At 42.3% G+C, this 24,671-nt stretch overlaps 1 protein-coding gene across 1 annotated transcript in view; it reads left to right on the top strand.

Annotated features, from left to right (window-relative positions):
- Positions 1 to 1,759: 1,759 nt before the first annotated feature.
- bcar3 (BCAR3 adaptor protein, NSP family member) overlaps positions 1,760 to 24,671 on the top strand; it is a 64,324-nt gene continuing 41,412 nt past the window's right edge. The window contains 4 exon segments of the mRNA XM_030050338.1: positions 1,760 to 1,934; positions 12,921 to 13,116; positions 13,583 to 13,822; positions 22,935 to 22,977. Of these exon segments, the coding sequence (XP_029906198.1) occupies positions 12,929 to 13,116; positions 13,583 to 13,822; positions 22,935 to 22,977 (471 nt within the window). The 5' untranslated portion in view covers positions 1,760 to 1,934; positions 12,921 to 12,928.

The raw sequence follows: 24,671 nt of genomic DNA on the forward strand, positions 1-24,671 counted from the left end.
TTCATAGTGGCAGGATGGTCTACTTGTATTGTCTGGAAGGAAACTCTCACACATACCCAGACACACACACACACACACACACACACACACACATGCACGTGTCTGGGTGTTATCATCTCTAGACAATGCAGAGGAACAGGAGGACAAAGACAGGAGAGAGTGTTGACCTGAGGGCCAGCCAACACACACACACACACACACACACACACACACGCACACAAAGCCCCACATGACCTCACACATGATTTAATACCATAATGACCCCAGCAGGATTCCACCACTTGTTTTATCTGAGAAACCAAATAAAATCGGATCGTTTTCGCCGGCATTCCTTCCGTATTTGTTTGGCTGTGATAAAAATACATGGCAAACCTTGCAGGGGGAAAAACACACACACACACACACACACACACACACACACACACATGCTGAGCTGATTTGTGTTTAATAAGCTAACAAATTAATCTGGAAGTTTAATTTCTTTTCCAAGTGACACAACGGCTCCCGCTGCTGTTCAAGCGTCTTAGGCCACATTCACACAATATCAGCCTTTGAAACCCACTGGGATTATTTCAAACCACTGGCAGATTTTTTTTTTTTTTGCTCTTTTTTCAAGAAAAACAAGATTTTAAGGCTGCATCTGAGACGTGTGACTTGTCAGATGGAGATGGAGATTTATCGCAGCGGACAGGCACATCTCAAGTTGCTGAAACACATCAGAGCCGCATTCAAATCACAGTTTGATCTCGTGCTTTGCAAATCAGAACGTTAACTCACATCTTAATCTTCTGTAAGCAGCAAACAGAACTCAGACATACAAACTTCTTATTAACGTAGCCCAGTCGCCAGGAAGAAATGGTGCCATTTTATGCCTCTGCAAGCCAAAACGTTGAAATTTCACGTTTTCAAGTTTCGAGACGCTGTATAAACTGAGAGACAAATGCAGGTGGTCCAATCAACAGGACTTTAGCTAGCTAATATTATTAAAAGTTAGTTAACATTTTGTTAGGTTAACCATGACCTTTTCCTAACCTTAACCAAGTGCCACATTGCCTCATTGCCTGTGAGTCTAAATGTCGATATGCAACATATTTTTGGTTCAGAAACACTGACATTTCAACGTGTTTGTTGTGTTTGCAGAAACATAAAATGGTGACATTTTACACTGGCGACTGTGCTGCATGACCTGTAAGTGGCCAGAGATACAGCTTATTTGGGCGGATGCATACACTGTATACTCATATCTGTTGTATTGTATCTATTATTCCTGTTTTATCCAATTTTATTTTATTTTTTACTTACTGTTTTAATGTATAGGTGTTTGTGGAAATTTCTTTTTCTGATGGTCGTTACATTCCCTTGAGCTGCTGCGTCAAATTGAAGTTATCCTGCAGGGGATCAAAAAAGGCGCATCTTATCTTATCCCACGTCTTATCTGAGAGCTCCCAAACAAAAAGACTTAGAGCATGAAATATGAGGCTGGGCAGAAAACACAGAGGAGATGAGAGGAGGAGGATGGGGAGGAGGAGGAGGGGGAGAGGAGGGGAGTTTTTTTCAGTGCTTGGGGGGGCGGGCAGCAGGACGAGGGGGGACAGGAGACAACTTGGTTGAAGAAAAAAAAAAGGAAAGAAAGAAAGAAACTCCTCCCAACACAGTAGGCTAGGAGGAGGGGCTGAGTACTCGCAAATCACTCCCCAGAGAGACTGAAAGAGAGAGAGAGAGAGAGAGAGAGAGAGACAGGAGGGCAGGGCTTGTGATTGTGCAGGGCTACTTGTTGTTGCCTGCCTGCAGGAGTGTGAGTTTAAACTTCGAGCCGGTCAGTCAGTCAGTCAAACTATGGAAAGACAGGAGCGTAACAACAAGATATAAGAGACAACGATATAAGAAGAAGAGGAAATACAGGGAGAAGAAGTGGGACGTGGACACACAGACAGGTAAGAATGAGTGTTTCAGTGTATCTCTTGTGACTTTACAGTGTGTGTGTGTGTGTGTGTGTGTGTGTGTGTGTGTCGGAATGCACAGGTTGTATCTAGATGTTGATAGCAGGGCAGACAGAGGTGAGACAGTCATCTTGATGGTGGCCACCGTCTCCTCTGCAAGTATTTTATTTTATTTTTTTTTATTTTCTCTGTAAGTCATTCATCTGTGTTGTTCTGCTTGTTTCCACATCGACAAGCTGCTCACAAAAAAGGAACATCTATTTATTATCTCACTTATTGTGGCTGATGTCTATTTACTGTCCCTACACTCCCCCTTCCCCCTGTACCGTGCTTTCTCTCTCTCCCTTGTCCATCCTTCTGTTCCTCCCTTTGGTTTGGTTTGCTTGTTTGTGTTGCATTTCACTTTGTGACATTTGAGCAACAAGTTGCCATCATCCCAAGGCGCTGGGCGTAGCTGTGGTCGCTGGGATTGTGTTCTCGGCGCTTGCGAGGCCCGGCGCAGTCCGAAAAAGTCACTGCGCACAGGAAATAATTAGAAGAAATGCAAATACAGATAAGCCCCGCAAATCTTGTGTTCCTCTGTTTTTCCAGAGTGATTTTTTTTTTTGGTCCTGTTTGCAAGGCATCACGTTGAGATGACAAACGGCGTGACTGGAAACAACAGTACACAACCTCTGATATTTATAAAACTTTCCTCTTTTTGAGAATTAAAAAAAAAAATGACAAACTTGAGGCTCTTGGGGGTTTCCGTGCCTTGCTCAGCGGCACTTTGACAGGATAAATGACAGCTCCCCGGGATAAAAGTTTCGTCACGGTATCGTCATGGGACAGCTTCTCTAACCAGCCACCCTGGAGACGATGACAGTTTATGACAGTTTATGACAGTTTGTGTGTGTGTGTGTGTGTGTGTGTGTGTGGGACGGTACATAAACACATGTTGTTTTAGACATTACTCAGTGTCCTGTCTGAACTCTGCGGTGCAGTTGCCTTGGAGCTGAGAAGCATCCTGATTAGATTTTAGCCTTTTAGTGCTGATATGTGTCTGTGCCGGCTCAGTGGATTTGACTGTGAGAAGGAGTTCGTTTGCCAAAACAGATTAAAAAAAAAAAAAAAAAAAAAAAAAAAAAAAAAAATCTGCAAAAGCTGATTTTTAGCCTGTTAGTTGAACTGTTTCAAGCATAAATAAGTTACATAGATATGAATTATGAAGCAAAGGGTTTTAAAATTTAAATGAAGTTACATGTTTTCACAAATGAACTCTAACATGCTTGTGACCTGCTTACTGACTGACTGACTGACTGACTGACTGACTGACTGACTGACTGACAAGTTGTTGACTTACTGACTGTTAGATCAGTTTATTTGCTTTTACCGACTAATTTAACAAGCTCTTGTCCTGATTGGTTGACTGATTTTCTAGTTCACTGACTTGCTGAGAGTGAAGGAATCAGCTGCTCCTCACAAAGAGCAGAAACCTTTAGACCTGCAGAATTATGACACACACATTCACACACACTGGTAGGTGGTATGTGTGTGTGTGTGTCAGAGAGAGAGAGGCAGAGTGGCAGCTACTGCTGTGGGATTTAATAAGAGCCTCATTAATATGTCACACACACGCACACACACGCACACACACACACACACTGACTGGATGGCCTACGCACTGAACAACGCAGCAGGACACCTCTGTGTTTCTCTCTGTTTCTCTCTCTCACACAAACACACACACACACACACACACACACACACACACACACACGCTGCCTAACAAAGACTGGCTCTAAACAGCGGTCATGTGACAGTTGTTCCCATTGTTCACTTCTGGCCAGGGGTGGTTTTGGTAATGCACTACTGTGTGTGTGTGTGTGTGTGTGTGTGTGTGTGTGTGTGTGTGTGTGTGAACTAGCAGGAAAGGCACTTTTAGCCCTCTGGAGGAAACCCCTCATTCCCTAACATGTTGCTGTTTGTGTTGCTGTGTGTTTGGGTTTGAATGTGTGTGTGTGAATGTGTGTGTGTGTGTGTGTGTGTGTGTGTAATGAGAGACCTGTGCTGCAGCATGTGACGGCGCAGTGAGGTGTTTGTTGTGCAAACAAGTGAAACATTTTGCAGTGTGTACACACCGTCTTCTGTGTACATCATATTACATCATTACATCATTACAGTACATCATGTGTACATCACATTTATGACTTTTTTTAAAATTTATAATAAAACTGAGATGTTCATTTATAAAACGTTTTCCATGAAAAGATAGAAGGAGGATGATTTCTACTGAATTAATCTGTAATCAGATTACTCAGTTTGCTGGGGGGCCTCTCAAGGACCCCTCATAGAACCCCCTCATGGACCCCCAAATCCCCTTCCAGAACCTCCCAAGCTCCTGTGGAACCTCCTCAAGAACCCTTTAAAGACCCTGAAACCTGTCAAAGACCCTCTCAAGCACCCCTAGAACCTCCTCAAGAACCCTTTAAAGACCCTCTCAAAGACCCTCTCAAGCACTCCTAGCTTCCCCTGAAGAATCCCTCACAGATTCCTGTATCCTCCTCAAGAACCCCTTGAAGATCCCGGTAACCTCCTCAAGAACCCCTCAAAGATCCCTGGAACCTCCTCAAGAAACCTTCAAGGACCCCTGCTGCTCCCTCACCACCTCAAGAACCCCTCAAAGACTCCTAGAACCCCCTCAGGAGCCATATCAGGACCATGGATCCTGTCACAGACCCCTAGAGCCCCCCAGAAAGCCTTGGAACCCTATCAAGCACCCCCAAAACACTCCTTGAATCCCTCAGAGACCCCTGGGACCTCCCTAAGAATCCCTCAAGGACCTGTGGAACCCAAAAAGGACCACCAGAACCAACTCAAAAGCACCCCTGGATCCAAATCAAGGAATCCTCAAGCACTCCTTGAACCCCTGCACACATCCATGTAACCATCTCAAGGACCACTGGAACCCACCAAAGACCCCGAGAACCCTCTCCATGTGCGGAACCATTTCAAGGACTCCCTGGAAGCCTCTCAAGGACCGCTGGAACCCAGTCAAGCACCCCTGGTGGTCCCTTGGGCGCCCAGTTTGAAAACCAGCTCTTTACTGGATTAACGACAAAGCTGTCTGACTCCTGACTGATGTTTGGGGTTGGCAGATGTTAAGAGAGAGAGAGAGAGTGAGATTTAAGCATCGCAAACACACACGCACACACACGCACACACACACACACACACACACACACACACACACACACACAATGGTATCCTGCACTCCCTATTGTCTTAGCACTGAATTCATTAAAATCATCAGACACCTAATGTGGCACAAAGACAGAGAGAGAGAGAGAGAGAGAGAGAGAGAGAGACAAAACATGATTGTTAATTTAATCTAATGTTATTTTGTCTAATTGTCTTATTAATACTTTCGCTGTTGTTATTGCCCACTGGAATGTTGGAATGTGCTTTAGCAATACTGTATTTGTTTATTGTCCAATGCTAGAGAGAGAGAGAGAGAGAGAGAGAGGGAGAGAGAGGGAGAGAGAGAAGCTATTTGTTACATTGTTGAACATTGTTACATTTTGATTGTCCTGACGCACAAAGCTAAAAAAACAAACCTTAAAAAAAAAAAAAACTCTATTCAGTGTCAAAATCTTGTTTCTTTCTCCAACAAGTGAAAAAAAAAAATCTGAATGTGGGATGAAACAATCCCATTTGTTTCCAATACAGTGGCACTTGTTTCATTTGTTTTCTGGGAGAAGGCATAAATATGTTGAAACAAGGCAGAATAAGGCAGATCAGACCACTTGTGTTAAGAAAATGATGTTTGAGTCAAGAAAATTCAGGAAACACTCAACACTTATCTCAACATGCTGGCATTTTTTGTTCACTTTTTAGAAGAAAAACAAGATTTTAAGACTGAATTTGACACTACATCTACGACTTGTTACTGTGAGAAAGGGATCTTTTGCAGTGCATGAAGTTGACAGTAAGAGAGAGAAAGAGAGAGCGAGAGAGAGAGAGAGAGCATCACGATATAGAAAGAAAACAAAAAGAAGAAAAACTCAGAAAGAGTTAGAGCGAGTGGGAGAGACGTTTGTTTTATTGCAGCTAATGTTCCATAATGAGCTGCCTGCTGTCTAAATGTTTATACTACCATTTCCTCTTCCTGTTAATCTGCACTTGTTTCCCACCCATGGCCTTCTGTGTGTGTGTGTGTGTGTGTGTGTGTGTGTGTGTGTGTGTGTGTGTGTGTGTTTGTGTTTTCCCAGCCTTCACTAGTGTTGGTGACAAAGCAAACCGCTGTCTTCAGGATATTTTGTCTCATATCGAGCAGTCTCTCTCTCTCTCTCTCTTACTGTTTTTCATTCATAGTGTGTGTAGACGTGTGTGTGTGTGTGTGTGTGGTTGGCAGCTGCAGGGAGGACAGGACGAGGTGGAGGGACAAAGGAGAGAGAGAAGGTGAAGAAGTGAAAAAAGGCAAAAGAAGGGCTGACATCATGACAGACAGGCGGAGGGGAGGGGAGGAGGGCAGAAGACTGAAAGAGAAAAGAAAAGATGGATGGACAGAGGGAGCGGAGCGTGAAAGGGAGTGAGGAGTGGATGAAATAAGGCAGGAACGATAGATAAATAGTTTGGAGGGGAAAAGGGAGGGTGAAAAAGAGAAAAGATGAAGAGAGATAGACAGTGATGCAGAGAGAGAGAGAGAGAGAGAGATTTTTCACACCTTCACTCAGCTGTAGGAAGTGACTTCCTCGCTCTCAGCATGAATTATTTATTTATAACAATCAACAAACTATTCATGTGCAAGCGCTGTGTGTGTGTGTGTGTGTGTGTGTGTGTGTGTGTGTGTGTGTGTGTGTGTGTGTCCTGCATTTTCACTCAGTGAGAGTCAATCCTTTCTCCTCCACCACGGGGTGTGTTTGTGGGGTGATGGGGGGTGTCTGGCAGATGGTCAGGCCACACACCCACACACACACACACACACACCCACACACACACACTCACACCCACACACACACACACACACACACACACACACACACACACACACAGCTGACCGTCCCTGAGGGTCTTATAATAGGTGCTTCTCCTCTGGTCTTTCTGCCCTCCAGAGGAATCCCCACTCTGACCCGGCATGCCTTAGCAAAGCCCTGTGTTCACTGCAATCAGTTTTACAGTGTGTGTAAGTGTGTGTGTGTGTGCGTGTATGTGTATCCACTTGGTGCCGACAGTGGGGTATGCTGTATAAACCTTATTTGCATTTTCTCTTACATGTGTTGGCATTAACAAGCACTTTGCATGCGTATTCATTTATCACTGTGTCATTTACATGCAGTGTTGAGGAATATTCATTTTCAAGTAACTTACATTACAATAGTAAGTCATGTTATAGTATAAGTTATTGAGAAAAGTAAAATTTTAGAGCACTTATGCCTCACTAATAAAAAGAGGGCCTTTGCATGTTGATTATTCCTGCTACCTACAATATGTCTGAACACTGCAGTCAGTGTATTGCACGGCCTTCCACAGCCTGTAATTAACTCTGCAGCGTAATGACAGGGATGACAGGCAGAAATGCTCTTTTTATGCATGAATTCAAAATAACAGAAGCACTTTCTTTGTTATTTTGACCTCCTCTTGGGTGCTAAGCTCATCGCTGCGGTGTTTCCGCTCTGCACTTCCGAGAGATCCCCTGTCAAACAGTTTTTGGCTGCGACTGTGAGGCCGTTTTTCCTCGGACTTTATGTCGATGGTGTTTGAGTTTCAGCAGATGGCGCTCTTTTCTTTGTGTGCTCAGCCATCGTGGTGGCGGCTCGCACTGGTCATGATCTCTTCATGTCAAACAAAGTGGAGATATAAAATGTATCACTTCCTGTCCGGCAGAGGATTTTCTCTTTTTCCCAGGAAAGAGCTGCCACCGAGTGTTTAGAACAGCAAATGTAAAAGCTTTCGTTAAGATATACAGTCGGTTGAACAGTGGCGGCTCCTGACAGATTTCTCAGGGCGGGCAACTATTGCGATGATGGCTAAGATGACCCGTTCAATGGCTAAAATAATAATAAATAAAAGTCAGATAGCTAACTATAAAGTGTTACATTGCATTGTTTAATGTGGTTTTCCTGTTCAACCACTAGATGGCAACACCAGGCATGAATTGTACACACAGTAGTGTTTTTGTATAGCTATATCAAGTTAAATGCCTCAAATACAATAGACTTACCTGCTTGATATTTAAATTTGGTCTGGGTGGTCCCAATTCTTTAATAGCCAATTTATCTATATTATTTCAACGAATGATTGGTAATTCTGTCAATGAAATGATGGAGTTGCTGCAGTTCCTAGCCATGTTCCCACGCGCTGCACGTATCGCCCACGCACGCATCAGTGCGTATGACGAAATCACGTTGGGGCAAGCCCTCCCAGGCCCCACAGAAATTAATTGTAGGGTCCAAAATGTGAAAAAAATAATCTCAACATGCAAGTCTATGAGAGCGCCTAGGGTGATTTTCTATCTGACTGAAATCGCCCCAAGGGGGCGGGACTGCTGGTTGGAAAGTGACATTCAGGCTGCTGATGTCACAGCGATATTCGGGCTGCTGATTGGACAATAATATTAAGACTTAGACCGGCAAAATAAACTCTTTTTTCTCTCTTTTTTTCGTTTGGCTTTAGGAGGGCGATGCACTGTCGCCCACTATGGGCCAGCCGCCCCTGAGGTTGAATCACTGTTGTGTTACATCGTGGACAGTAGCAAAATGGGCTTGTATATATGTGAAAATTAAACAGATCGTTAGTGGCCATAATTTTTGGAAGCATAATTGTTAAGTGGTGGATGTTCTACCAAACTGAAAACAGACATCTTCTTCATCCAGAACTGTTTTCAATACCTCTTTCAACTTTTAAATTACTACCCAGTCTGCCTACCGCCTCTGTGCTTTAATTCACACCACTGTACCTGTCTGTGGGTTGGAGACACACACTGTTTACTCTGTGTTGTCAGTGTGGCCAAATGCGCCTTATCAGCACTGCAAAACATTCTCCATTTCAACACGTCATTCATCATATTCAGCCTTCAGTCAATATTCAGTCCTGTTTTTCTTAAAACAAGTGATGAAGTCGTAGCCTGTTTTCCACACCCCATGAATCACACTGTAATTTTAATGGGTTTCGGTTAAGTCTCCATCAGAGCTGATTTACCAAAGTCACAGCTTGTTCAACCTTTGGGCTAAGACCATTGGACAGCATTAAGAACTTTTAGACTTGGTAGTTGTTTATCTTTTAATTTTTTGATGCTATAACGTTTCTCAAGAACAGAAGAAGTCGACAAATTTAGCTTGCTGTGAGTAACATCGCAACTCATCATGTTTGTCATCATGTTTGTTTACTTCTCACTGTGCACTGTGTCATCAGGGAATCTGTCAGCCGGCCAGTCAGGCAGGCAGGCAGCTCACACAGATTCCGGTCAAGCCCGCCGCCGGGAACGAGAGCAGCTCAAAACCTCAGGAATCACCACGTAATTAAAAAGTGTGGAGCGCGGTGATTCACGAGGGCTGGATCCAGGCTCACGGATTCTGCCTGTTGGACGAGAAAATCCCACGTCTTTCCAACGTGAATCAACTTGTTTTTCAGAATTTTCTTGAAGCAAGTGTCATTTTTGTGATAGCAGTCGACCAATCTGCCTTTTTCTGGCATATTTCAACGTATTTATACTTCAAAATCCCCAAACGAAGTCAAACTACAATGGAAACAAGTGAGATTTTCTCATTCCACGGGTGGATTTTTCCCTTGTTTTGAGAAATTCAAGATTTTGATACTCAATATGAGACTAACTGACTTGTTACAATGGAGGTTTTTTGCAGGACAGTGCATGTTAAGGCTGTCGTAAGTCAAATGGAGAAGCGATGGTATATTTAGGGGGCGGTGTGGTGTAATCAGAAGGTTCCTGGTTCGATCCCCAGCTCCTCCAGAGAGCTTGTCGAGGTGTCCTTGAGCAACACACTGAACCCCTAAACCGCTCCTGATGGACAGCTTTGCAAATTGGTGCTCTCTATCATCAGTGTGTCAGTGGGTGAATGTGAATGTGAGGCAAAACACCATAGAAATTCAGTCCATTTCCCATTTGATTTTAACCATTCTTTCTCCCCCTATTTTTAAAATTCAAGTTATCCCCAGGTCAAAATAGCCCCCCCTCCCCTCCTCCTTCGTCTAGGCTGACTGCATCTGGCAAGACTTCTAGATTGCCAAGCCCTGCAATTTAGTTTGGAGCCTACGTTCTCTGATCATAATCAGGCTATTCAAATAGAGACACAATAATGAGGAGCAACATACTGAAGTTAGTCAGATCAGATTCTTGGGTTTGGTGAGATTACAAGCTGGGAGGGTCCACGGTATGTCCAACCGCCCCCGAAGCCAGTAAGTCTTTCAGCCGATGATATTTTAGTATGTACAGCATGAGTAAGTGTTGCATGGTGGATGATTCAGAGCAGATGATTGCGTGCTGTCCGGTCATCATCGTAGGGATGTGATAAATTCCTCTGCGTGCTGCTGTTCCTGTCCAGGGTTTTCCCTCACTGCCGTCCTGTCCGCCTCCGTGTATTTATATCTGCAAGTCTGTGTCTGTCTCCCCCGGGGGTCGTAGCACAGAAATTCCTACCCATGTGAAAAGATTTTTTTGTTTTTGTTTTGTTTGTTTGTTTCAGCAATAAGAAGAGAAAAAAAAATCCATTCTGTTTTGAAAAAATCATAAAAGCCGTCACCATTGCATATTGAGAGGTACCATGCTTTGCCACATTTCCATGGTTTTTCCAAAGAATTACCCTCATTTCTACACCCTCCAAGCCCAAACAACATTCCTTTTCTCCCTCTTTTTTTTTTTTTTTTTTTTTTTTTTTTAAAGTCTAGAATTAAACTTTTTTCTTCAGCTTCAGCCTCATTCGGATGTATTTAAAGCACTCCCGCTTGGTATGACATTCAGACACTGCTGGTAAAAATACCTCCTGGACCAGAGGTGGAAGGTGAGACCTCGCTGCTCTTCTCATGTCCGGTAACACAGGAAGCCAAACTCAGAATCGTGTCGGGTAAACTTCGGAAACTGTCCTCCAGCAAAACAAACAAACAAACAAACAACTATATAGGTTGTTAGTACATGTAGCTTATTACAACCTGTAGTTACGTTTTAAGGTTAAGTGACTTGTTTCTGAAGGTTGTTGTCACCATGACGACAAAGGTCCTCTAATCTTAACCTCAGCCTTACCCTAATCTTAACCAAGTGTTTTGAGGCATGTGCACACGACTTGTGGTGTATCTGATGCCAGTAGGGGGCGCTAATTTAGGAAACACTCCCGTGGGTTGTAACAGAGGGTAGGAACAATCGACCTGTGTGTTTGTATGGGTGGGAGGACTTGACTTCCCCTGATTTAAATGAAACACAGATTTGTGTGTTTGGCTAATCATCTGCACATAAATCCAAATAACACATCTCATAGATCCCATATCAGTCCCATATAATTCCCAGTAAAGTAAAGTAGCTTCTACACATCACTAACCAATGTATTTTTAGTTAATGGAAAGTTCTCATACATATTAAATATTAAAAAGCCAAATAAAAACCAACAAAACAAAGTCAGTTATCAGCGTCAGCCGTCTTTGACCAGTTATGTTTCTCAGGTGAAACTTCATTGTATGATGTTACATAATAACAGGCATCACGTCTCTCCAGGCCATATGTGTGTGTGTGATGCGAAAGGGTATGAGAGTGTGTGGGTGTGTGTGAGCATCAGGCATGTGAATGCATGCAGTTTTATACGTATGCATGTGTTTGTGTGTATCTTTGGAACCTGCTGTATGTCTCGTGTGTGTATCATGTATCAAATTATTTGTTAGAGTATGTCAGAGTGTGTGTGTGTGTGTGAGTGTGTGTGTGTGTGTGTGTTCCTGATCATATATCTCACCTCAGGGTGATGCCACAACACTGTGACCTCACCCCCTTCCTTGTCTTGTGTTACCATGGTTACATAACTGTATTTCCCAGGTGATCATAACCATGTGAGGTGACGCGACCTTCAGAAAAGTGTTTTCCAAACCTTCACATCAAATCACTCACTTTTCTATGAGCCACACAGCCTTATGAAGAAAAGCTCTCTACATATTCTACATAAAACACCCTCACATCATTTAGAGTTATAAGAGGTCAAGAAAATCACAAAGATGCTTGTTTTCCATTGAGTCACACTTGTCAAAATGATTTTTTTTTTTTTTTTTTTTTTTTTTGATAAAAAGTATCAAAACCTCCAGCAAGTGAATTTGAAGTGAATTTGGGCAGTTTCTCAAGAAAATAAATATATCTAGTATGTCAACTGGAGTATCACTCCTCAGTTACATTTAAAGTAACCAAGATGCCTTGCTTTCCCAGCAAAATCAACTTCAAATAAGAAAATTCATTAATGCTGTATCGTTTAATTTTCATTTAATCATTTAAAGTGTTTCTTTCAGATGTTGGATTTAAATTAAATTTAACTAAGTGTAGTGACTTGGCAGACAGAGGTCCTGACCTTTGCTATGATTTTTTTTTTCCATCAGACAAAGATCAAGATCAAGGTGGGACATGAAAGTTTGACACATTACAATCCAAGGACCATATATACCAAAACAGAGTGTGGACGGGTGTAGCATCTCGCTGAGTGTGTTTCTGTTTCATGTTTTAACACTATAATCAATAACCAGACGTTATTAATTTAATTTTACAGCGTGTCAGCCACAGCTAATTCAGCTGACTGACTGGTGAACTTTCTGCCCTGACAAGCACGGACAAGTGAAGCAGTCAGTATTGTGGAGTGAAGGAAACTGGAACTTGACATTCCTCGATTGAATTTCTCCTCTTTCTGTTTTAAGATGGAGATCAAAAACATTCAAACCTGAAGCGTCAAAGTGCTGATTTCAGTTTTTAAAGACTCTTCTCTCCTTCTTCTTCTCTCTCTCTCTCTCTCTTTCTCGCTGCAGAGTTGAGGATGATGGCAGAGGGGCGTTTTGCCAGTCTGCCCAGGTCTCTCCACGCACACCATGTCCTGGGAGGAGGGAGCGCCCACCCTGGGGTGCCCAACGCCTCCCTCGGCTCCCCCAGCAGTGGCACCTGCTCCTCCAGGAGGCTCCAGGCCTCCCTCGCCTCCTCCATGGATCTCCTCAGCTCCAAACCCGGGTGAGTTAGAGTCTGAGCCGCCAAAGACCAGAGGGCTATCAAAACATTTCTACAGATAATTCTAAAAAAACACTTGACTAAACTGATTCTCAATTAGAGCATTTCTTGTTTAAGTTACCAGCCACACGATGCTGCCACAGGCTTTCTAAGCTAGTATGTTAATCAAAATAACAATAGTAAATTCTGACAGATTAGCTATCATCTGTTCAGAAGAAAAGTAGGTAATCAAAACAGTTTAAAGTACAAACAACTTATCTTTTAGTCGCTCTGCTGCTTCAATGTTCCACCTTGTAGTGAATTTGTTTGATAAGCAAAAAGAAAAAATAAGTTTTCTCTCGTCGAGGCTGACTTTTCACAGCATTTTCTTAAGTACTTTGCTACTTTTCAGTCAAATTTTGTGTAAATGTTATAAAAAACGCTCTGTAACCGGATCATTAACTCCTTCTCTCTCCTTTCCTTCCTCCAGTTTTCCTCCTGGGCAGGGCGGCAGCCTATCAGAGCTGCCCGCTGCGGCGTACCAGCCAATCTCCATTCACGGAACCCTGCCTCGGCGCAGGAGGGGAGGGGCGAGCGCTGACCCCGCCCACGGACACTACACCTGGGACCCCAGAGCCAATCGCACGCAGCTGATCACCCCCGGCCACGGCCACCAGCCCCTGTCCTCTCCTCTGGTCCAGAACATCATCGATGACTACCGCGGTTACAGGTAAACACACACACAAACATTTAAATAAATACACACCTAGATACAGATGTCAGCTTGTTCTTGTTCAAGTACTCATATTATTTTAGAGGCCGCACCTCTCTGCTTTATACATTTTCTACGTTCAGGGGTTCTCAGTTTTAGCCTGCCTGGCAAGTGATTGAGTGTTTACATCAAGTTTATTATCGTTAATGAAAACTAACAAGATAATGAAAAGTAAATGTGGAAAAACTTCGTCAGCTGAAAAAAAGGAGACTAAAAAAAAGAGAAAAAAATACCTTAAATAAAGTGAAACTATAGAGAAAAATCCTTTAGTTTTCATCTCTGTCAATTTATTTGGTTGTTCATCTGGCTCAGTGTAGCCTATGATGTTTTATTGAGTTTTTATTACGCAATACTTTTTCTGACCTTTTTGAAGCTCACCCCTGACAAATACTCCATATAACAAAAAGAACATTAAAACCAGCACTGAAGCTGATAAAAACGAATCTACAATTAAGCATTTAAAAAAAAAAAAAAAAAACTTCAAAAACTCATTAAAGCTGAATGGACACCGAAAACAAAAAGTTTCCCCACTGTGGGACTAATAAAGGAATATCTTAACACGAAATAAAAATAAAAAGTAATGAAAAATGGATGAGACTCTGCAAAAAAGGAGAGTCTCGCTCCTGATTCCCCTGATTTTCTCTCATGTTTTAATCAAATGAACAAATTATGCTCCACTGTTACTGTCAGGACTCGTAGTCGAAGCAGTAACACAGAGATCACAGCCCTGTGCCTCCACTGCTGCTTCCCAACAGTTAACAAAACGTGTTGGACCTAAAGTGCAGCCTGCATGGTTACCTAATTGGCGGTTCTCACTTCCAGTCACTTCCATCATCACGGCGCACACCGTCAGGCCGACTAGACTGCACCTCTGTGCTTCTGTTTTGACTCAAAGCCAAGGAGAGGCTCTTTTTTTTTTCTTTTTCTTCTAGAGACTTATTTGATTTAAAGGAGGAGCCCGTCTGTCCTGAGTTGTCTTTTGAGCTCATGTAACACACCAGGTCCAAACATCCACAGTGTGACACACTTTATAACCACCACAGCAAAGATATAATCGTCATTTTATTCTGTACCAGCTGAATTACTACGGCATGCATTACAATGACCGTTCTGCTCTATTGAAGTGAAATTATTCATTTTAGTCAGCATCCAGCTCCCTAATCCTCCTTTGAAAAAAACTCCTCATGAGGTTTTTGATGGTCAAGGTTGGCAAGAACAATCGGCGTACCTTTAAATCCACAGACAATGAGGCAAAAAAAAAAAAAAAAAATCCATGACAACATTAAAGGAATACATTTTCATTTTGAATTTGAATTCAGGCGTGTTTTAATGTATTCTGACTGATCCTCTTCAAAACGAGGAGAGAGAGAGAGAGAGAGAGAGTTGGAAGGTAGGAGAGGCTGTAAAAGAGAGCCCTGAGGCGATGTAGTTGTTAGCTCAACTTCAGAGGGAGCACACACACACACACACACACACACACACACCTCATCCCTCATCATGTCCTCCCATCCCTCTATCTCGAGTGTAGAGTTACAACAAACTGTATCTGATGTAGCCAGCTTTGTGTGTGTGTGTGTGTGTGTGTGTGTGTGTGTGTGTGTGCGTAGCCCCCAGCATTTGGGTTACCTTTGTAGGTCAGGGTGTGGCAGGACAGGATCACAGATTACTGTGAACTCTTTGTCTGCTTCTCCCTCTTTTTCTCTCCCCACATTCGATCCATTTTATTTTCTGCTCACACACATCGCCCCGAATTCAAACCCTGCAGAGCGGCCGCATATTAAAATCATATTTATCGTCTTATTATTCCTATAGTACACTTTGTGAGTAGTTTGTTACCCTTTTAGTTATGCTTTTGTCATAAAAATTTTATAAATATGTCAGAAAAATACACAGGGCCTACAAATAATTTATGTTCTGTGCATTAATAATGAAATATTACCTAAAAAGATTTTTTTTTGTGCGATAAGTGTAGAGTTTTTGTTCTAACCACAAATCTGCATTTCAGAAAATGTAATATAATATAAATATAATGCACCAAAAAAAAAAAAAAAAAAAAAAAAAAAAAGGTGCCTGACAGAGAGATTGACAGCTGCAAGGTCGGGGTGGACAAATATTACACGGCTAAATGCCACGACGACGTAATGCTTCACTTGACAAATGCGTCCTCTGTTATCTGCAGAACTTCTTAATTTAAAACAAACGTTTTTGTGTCATCTAAGTTTCAAAGCTGGAAACTTGAGACCGAGTTTTGATCGTCAGACTCCGATGTTTCCACGCAGCCTTTCCAATTCAGCGCCGCAACATTCATATGAAAATAATTTGGACAAAACGTGGCCCGCGATAAATGTGACCGTCTCCTAAAGTTCATATATCAAGTATGTGGCCACCAGCCAATCAGACGCGACTTTCCATTGATCATGCTGTCGGCTGACCTATGATCCTTGACCTTAAGTTGCACTGGCTCCTGATTGGCCGGTTTGCTCTTCTGATGACCTCCGGGTGTCGGGGCAGTCGGACGGACCACCAGGGGAGAAAGAGAGGCTGGAACAGAGGAGAGCAGAGAGAGAGAGAGAGAATAATGTGCGACTTTTCCTTTCATTAACATGTTGATGTGAAAACTCTTCCCACATATCAAGATGAACCTGTCATGTGAATTTATATTGACGCCGCTTCGCTTAAATATTTCTAAACTCAGTTAATATTCATTGGCCTCTGGTAGGTCTATAACCCTTCTACCACAAACTTTTTCATTTTTCTCTATATGACCTCACATCATCATGGATGAACTCTATGCATGGTGGGAAGATGAAACCAGAAATCGAATTAATAATAATAACAGTAAAATAATTTCTTTAAGATAATCTTGTGCATATTATTTTGTGCTGTTGCCTAGATGTAATCTTTCAAACTGTGACAGTTTGATACAGTAAACCAATGAAAATACCAAAAAAAGCATGGCCTTGACTGAGAATAAGAGAGCGTGGATGTGAGAGAATATGGACGTTCTCTCTCAAAATAACATTTTAACATAAATAAGTAAACAAAACTTTGATTAATGTGTTTAGTGTGTGTGTAGGTCCATAGGTGTGAATTCAAAAATGATCAATACACCGACTTTGTGTCTTCTAACTGACGATGGAACAGGTTGTTTCCATAGCAACGACGCTCTCAAGAGGTGGCTAACTTTCATAACTCAAATGATCAAACTCAACTTAGTCAGTCTTGATTTATTTATGCAGCAGAGAGGCTTAATCAGACCAGACTAACTTGAAAATCTGAGGCCAAAACGACGCTTATGCAACTGGAAAAGGAGTAAAAGAGGGCTGGGGAAGGAAAGGAGAACAGGTGGAGAGAGAGAGAGAGACAGACAGAGAGAGAGAGAAATGGCCTCAGGGTGTGATAGAGGGATAATTTAGTGGCTGAGGGAGCAAATAAGCGTGGAGGATGAGCGAGAGAGAGGTGGAGAAGAGGAGGGAGGAGGGTGCAATCAGATATCTCTGTCTCTTGCTGTCCAGTCACAGAAATTCGCCCTCAGGGTTTCACTGAACTGAACGGACTCTCCAAGCTCAAACCTACTATAGGGTACGGCTGCAGCGACGTGTTCGATAATGTGGTGGTGGAGTTGAAATTTGAAGAGACTTTAGCTGTGGCCGGATTTAGGGTTCGTCTCCTTCAAAGGCCCTCGATGGTGTGGATAATTGGGACAAGCCAGTGTGTCATCGGACGTTCCCGCTCCAAGTGCAGACTAAACAAGTGGAAAATGATCTTTGTCTCGTCTGTCAGTTCATTAAAAATGTCCAGAACATCAGTTCATTGGCATAAAACACAAGGCATCGACATCAGAAATCATCATATCACAGTATCTCATGTCAAATGAAACTGTACACGAGATATGCACGAGAGAGAGGCATATCAAAGGAACACCTGAGTCAAAACGAGAAAAAAATACACAGGAACTGAGAAGCCTAACTGCATGTGGAATAAATTGCCTTTTGAATATATTCTTTTTTGCCAAAGCCATTTTATACAATTTTCCAGAGTTCAGTTTCACAAACTTGGAGAAGAGGGGGATGAAACAGAGAGCTCTCCTCCTCATCCTCCGTTCCCACAGAGCCCCCAGCTGGTTCTGAGGTTTATTAATTATTAGAGCCTCACAAGATAAAACAGCTGTTTTTTTTTTTTGTTTGTTTTTTTCACAAGAAAAAAATTTATGTAACTGAAAAAGCAAAACTTTTAATCATCATTTTAATCAGTATTTTACTTTTACTTTTGGTCATGCTCGTTATCCAATTCCCAATACCCAATATCCAGTTTCCACTCAGGGATCAATCAGGTATCAAGTATTTCTGATTCTGATTCTGATTCTGATTAACTGTGGCTTTTATGAGATGAGGTCCAAATTTCATATCCTCCAAATTTTGGATGAAAAAAAAAAAAAAAAACATTTTAAGACAGCTTTGTTTTAATGATGTATGTGACCTTGATATGAATACTTCAAAGGAAGTAACCCTTAAACTGGGACGCAGGTTTTGCTCTGCAGTGGAAACCAGCAGTGGCAGGTGTAGGTGAGCAAACCAGTGGCAGAAAGTCCTGCGTTTCCATATTCAGCTCTCTAATGAAAACTATTAATGAGTCGGCACTGGCTAGGACTGTTTGGCTCTGTAACAGCCCTGGTTATAGCTTGTGTAGTAACTTTGTAGAGTAGGCAATCATTAAGTTGGATGAAAGTTGTATACTACCTATGAACAGCATTAACATAGATAAACATGCTTATTTTAATAAATGAAAAAATGTAAAATCAGTCTAACTTCAACAGAGTACAGCTAAAGTTTGGAAGTTGGAAAACGAAACGAGCCTATTATCAAGGCAATACTGAGGAACTGCACTTCTTGAGGAATTCATAAAATTTCTTGTGTTATTTTTCTTATGATCTATCATAGGAACTCATTTTAATCCAGCAATTTAATTTTGACACTCAGTTTACTTGATGTTATTATAGAACCACACTGACCTCTGCAGGCCGCCTACAGACTCTGCAACACTCCAGCCCACTCACTGTCCATTTTCATCTGTTTCTACTCCCACCATACACACACACACACACACACACACACACACACACACACACACTACAGTGCAGCAGTCGGTTACCAAAGCCAGTTGTGGTTGTGCTGAGTATTGTGTGGTCAGGCTTGAAGAACAACAGTAGCCAGAAAAAGACTGTGGTGAGGGCTGCTCTCTCTTTCACTCTCCCTCTCCCTCTGTTCCTGCATCTCTCTCTGGGTCTCAGGTCAGCCTTGTGGTCTTGCCAGCAACAAAAAGCCAGTGGCTGAAGCCGTTTCAGCACTATGAGCAGAAAACAGGCAGAAAACTTTGCTGTGGTAGTCTGTATAGTCTGGACGGCCCGGAGCTCTCTCACCGCACTTTGTTTCACTTTGTTTTAGTTCGGGCAAAATAAGGACAGAAAAGGGCGTATAAAACTGTTGTCCAGGGAGACTAAAGACATAAAACGTTATCCAGCTATCCATCCTTATCCAGCTGTAAAAATCCAGAACAGGTTAGATGGGCAGCGGGGTAGCTTGGTAGTTACACTGCAAAAAAACCCCCAAAACAAAACAAAACAAAATCTTGTAGCTAGTCATTTGGTCTTATCTAATCTTGTTTTTCCCAAAGCAAGTGAAAAATCTGATGAGATGAGATAATCCTACTTGTTTCCATTGCTCAGTTTGCTGTTTCAAGATTGTTTTTGCAATCAAGTATAATTTCGTTGATACTAATGGGCTGATCTGCCATTTTTTCCCTTGTTTCACCACATTTATACTTTTTCCCACAAGAACAAAGTGAAACTGCTCCACATGGCAGATTTCTTCACTTATTTCGAGAAAAGACTCCGATTAAACTTGTTAAGAGGGAGATATTTCTTTGTAGAGACTGTCCTTAAACTAGAGGAGGCGGGTTTAAGTCCCCCTGTCCTTCAGGATAAAACCGACACCCTCCCAGCTCAAGGCACGCTGCTCTGTATCCGATCCTGACCTCTGACCTCCGCGTGGAGGCAGATTGAGGGCAGCAGAAAGGAGAATTCCCCTAAGCCATATCATATTCATTTCCAGGAGGGTTTATGGGTGTTTACTGGAATGTGGTGGTTGTCGTTGCACCCACCTCAGAGGGTGGATTTACGAGGGGCAGGTTGTTGCTGTGGCGCAGGGCAATAAAAGGTGATCATCTCCCGACTGCAGAGAGGAAGCCGAAATCGCTGCAGTTTGTGGTCAGTGTCGGCGGTCGGCTCTAGCTGCATGCTGACCTTCTGATTTTAGTTTACACTCCCGACCACAGCGACTTCCTGCATTTGTCCTCTCTTCTGTTCTCTCCTTCTCTTCATTCTCTCTTCTACATTCGCAAATGAAAAGGCGGCTGAACTATAATCTCAACTGGGTAATTACTATAAAGCAAAGGACCATTAGTAGAAGCAAAAATCAATTATATGTTCAGAAAGGCATATGTTTTTTTTCCCTTAAAACCTCCTATCCTCAAATTACTTTTCTTTGCCAGTTATGTGATGTATGACTTATGTGTGCATTTATATGAGCCTGAAAGCTGGGCAAACAAAACAGTGGCATAAATTGTTCAGATGGTGATTCTTTTCACCAATTCTCCTCATCCCAGTTTACATCTCATGAGACAGACAGGTACATGGACAGACAGACAGACAGACAGACAGACATGAGGACGAAATGGACCCAGAGTCTCCTCAGCCCTGTTTTAGTTACGTAGAAAGAGTTTGTGTGTGTTTACTGGAGCTCTAAGTTGCTTTGTTTTTCAGAGAAACAACAAATGTGTGGCGACATCAGGAAGGTGGTTTAGGGAGGCCACACAGCAAAGAAATGCATTTTATTTTAGCTGTCCGCCTTAAAATCAGGTTTCTGTAAACAAGTGCAAAATGTCGTCGCTTGTGAATCTGCACTCCATTGTCAATGCAGTTTAACAAGACTTGAACGAAACTTTTTTTTTTTTTCATAATACGGATGGAGTGATATTACAACAGAAACAGTTTTGCTTTTTTTCAAGACAGATGCTGATCTCCACTTGTGTTCTTGATTTGAGGAAATCCTTCAAACAAGCCAATTTATGTTGGAAACAAAGTGAAATTTTCTTCCAAATGTCACTTTTTGTAATGGGAGGAGACACAAGACGATATTAACTTTGTTGAAGGGGAGAGGTGCAGCTTTACAAGACAATAATGCAAAGGTTTTTTCCCTGTGTTTTGCACAGGCTTGCATAAAGTTAAAAAAAAAAAAAGAAAAGAAAAAAGAAAAGAAAATGGTACTTTATTTATTCATTCATTCATTTATTTATTTGTAGTACCATTTAGGTTATTACTACCAACATTATATGAAATGAGCCAATCAGAACACATTTTGGTAGAAACAGAAATAGGAGTAGAAATAGAAAGTAAAAAATCTCTCTCACCTTTATGTTGGGGCAGCAGAGGGGGCGGGGCCTGTTGTACTGTCAGCCAATCAGAGTGGGGGCTCATTCTGGCTGCTGGAAACACGATCCAAAAATGTCCTGTAGCTCTTGATTTAGGAGACGTGTATTAGAGAATAAATTCCTACTAATATTACAAATTATTTTCACTTGAGGAAACGTCATAGTTGTGCTTTGCTGACTCAAGGTGAAGATATAAAACTTCGGGAAAATACTCCAGTGATGAAGGGCAGCAGAGAGACCTGGACTCTCCACTTGATATGATTAGTGACAACATTGTTGTGAATGAAGGCTCTTGTTCGGTTACATAACTAAATCCCATTCACTCCTCGGGCCATATTAAAACTTAGGGGGCTTAAAGCAAAACATATTTTGTTTGGTAAGAGGTGGATTGTGTTCATATTCCCGTGGGAACACCAGTGTAAGCTTAAAAGATTTAAACTACCAACCTTGCTGACCTAGCAGGGGATTTTACCTAATTACCTCTTTCACTGAGTCCCTGGCTGTAAGCCTGCTGTAGGGAGAAAGAGTTGGAGCTAATTTAATGCACTCATACACAATATGGATGGATAATACAGCTCTCAACAGGAGAAGATGAAGTGGAGAAAATGTTGGTCATCATGGTGGGATCAAAAAATAAAATACCATCACTTCAGACTGTTGGTCCAAACAAACTAAATGTCAAACTACAAGGTCTAAAAATCTGTGTCTCCTGACCTTTAAACAACAGTGACCAAAAATGAAAGATCAGAGATTTGGTTGAAGAAAAGGGAAAAAATGATGATGAGAGATCGGAGAAAGAAAATAACTTTGAAGGGTTCAAAGAAGAGAGAAATGTGTGTGCATGTGTGTGTGTGTGTGTGTGTGTGTGTGTGTGTGTGTGTGTGCTCTAACCTCTCCGTGAATTTGTCAGTGGGCTCAGAAGGGCAGGCGTGTGGCTGTGATGTGTGTCATGGCGGGGGAGGAGAGAGAGGGAGAGAGTCAGGCAGCCTGTGAGTGAGAGAGCGAGTTAACCAGTGACAGAGAGAGAGAGAGAAACAGAGGGAGAGAGAGGGAGAGAGAGGGACAGCTCGACAGCGAGTGGGAAAGGGACACACAGAGAGAAACCCACTGGATCTAGTTTAAATAGCCTTGCGATTGCAGTTAACCCTCTCTCTCTGCCAGCTTTACGTTGCTGCTGCAGCTTCCTCTTGGCATTACAACCTGTTTGAACCAGCAAATGGCTGCTATGGACCCTTCAGAGGCTGCAGTTTGAACTGTTACAAGCTATTTTGATCTCTGAAAACTACCATTCCTTCACTGTCTTTGCCATTTGGAGCCATTCAGACCCAAACCAGCCACTAAGCACGACTGAGGACTGAGCAGTATTTCATTCAGAGGAGTCAGTACCAGCGACAGTGAGGGACCCACCTGGACCCTGCGAGCACCTGCAGACAAACACAGCCCCCGCAGCAGTGTGTGGGTCAGGAGACAGTCAGGGAGCCAGCGGCAGAGCAGTTCAGGGTCTCAGTACCAAGCCGCGAGTCCCAGTCAGCAGCAGGATGTGCTCACTGAACCGGACCTTGTCTCTGTCTGTGTTCCCCAGGGAGCCAGCCGCCAGCCTGGACGCCACCGTGGACTACGTCAAGGTAGGAACCTCACCTCCCGCTGTGCTGTTACTGTATGTGCACAATACCACTGCTGCTACCACTGCTACTGGTACAATTACTGCTACCAGTTTCCCCTTGGAGATCAATGAAGTATTTCTTATTCTGATTCTGATGATTAAAAAGGGGATATAGGAGAAATAGGAGCCCTGTATGGGTCCTCAATCAGGATGCCTTGGATTTTTTTGTTTTTTGTTTGCCAGTTGTATTTGACAGGATGTTAATTTAAAAAGGAGACAAACTTGAATATATTTTCCATTGCTGTGATAATTAATTAATTATTAATACTAATACTACCAATACTATCACTGCTAATACTGCTGCTGCTGTTATGATTACTGCTACTATTACTACTTCTATCTCTGCTACTACTACTAGTGCTACTACTACTACTGCTTCTGGTATTACTAGTATTTCTGCTACTGCCATTACTGTTCCTGTTATTGTTTCTACTACTGCTACCACTACTAGTAATTGAAGTGCTGCTACTTCTCCTACTGCTACTACTACTGCTACTACCACAACTACTACTACTGGTATTGGTGCTACTGCTGCTGTTATTACTGCTACTGTTACTGTTACTGTTACTGCTTTTGCTACTACTCCTATTACTAGTGCAACTAGTACTACTAGTAGTACTATTCCTAGTAGTAGTACTAGTGCTAGTACTGCTCCTACTGCTACCATAACTAATGCAGTAGTACTTCTATTTGTACTTCCAGTCCTGCTGCTGTAACTGCTTCGATGAACTTGGAGGGGATTTGGGTTGGAGCTGTGGGACTGTTTATGGAAAAACAGATGTGTTTTTCACATAAATTCACTTTTTTCACTGAGCACTCACACACACACACACACACACACACACACACACACACACACACACACACAACTTATGCACAATATACACTCACATATTTGTACACATTTGCGGTCGTATCTGCGATTGGTTGTGCAAATACGCAGAGCCACACAAACAGCCACACATGAACAAACTATCCACAGTTATAACAGTTAAAACATGTTTTTTTTTTAACTCGCAGAAAACGAATTGAATCCATTGGAAATTGTGATTTCTTTGAAACTGATATGAAAATATCATTCAGCTCAGTCACCTGTTGTTGTGGGCTGATATATGAACGTCACTCGTCAGACCCCCTGTAGATGAGGGTAATCTGATTCCCCCTCTGCTGACAAGGTTAATACATCCCTAAATCATACTGTCTGCTAGTGTGTAATGGCTTTCACACCACTGTAAATCATATTCACACACACACACACCACCTGAGACCCATCTTTTTTTTTTTTTTAGATTCAGAGACAGAGACAAGGAGAGAGACGATCACTCTGTTTCCACAAAATAATCTGCAGGACAGATTACACCGTGTCTCTGTGCCTGTCTGCATGCCTGTCTCTCATCCCCGCTTTTTTCTCTCTCTTATTTTGGCTGCCTCAATGTCCTTTCAGGGAAACTCATGCGATCAGAGTGTATTAAAACAGATATAAACAAGGCAGCGGCAGAAGTACACATGTCGCCCACTCAGGTGCACAAATATCTCACCGTGTTTTGACCTGGAATTTTTTTAGCACCACCCTTCAGTCGGTCCGTAAAATTTTGAAAACACCGGAAATCAGTGGTGAGATGGATCAGTTTCTCTTTTGTTTCATCAAAATCTGAA

The sequence above is a fragment of the Myripristis murdjan genome, chromosome 4, assembly GCF_902150065.1.
Source record: "Myripristis murdjan chromosome 4, fMyrMur1.1, whole genome shotgun sequence".
Lineage (NCBI taxonomy): Eukaryota > Metazoa > Chordata > Actinopteri > Holocentriformes > Holocentridae > Myripristis > Myripristis murdjan.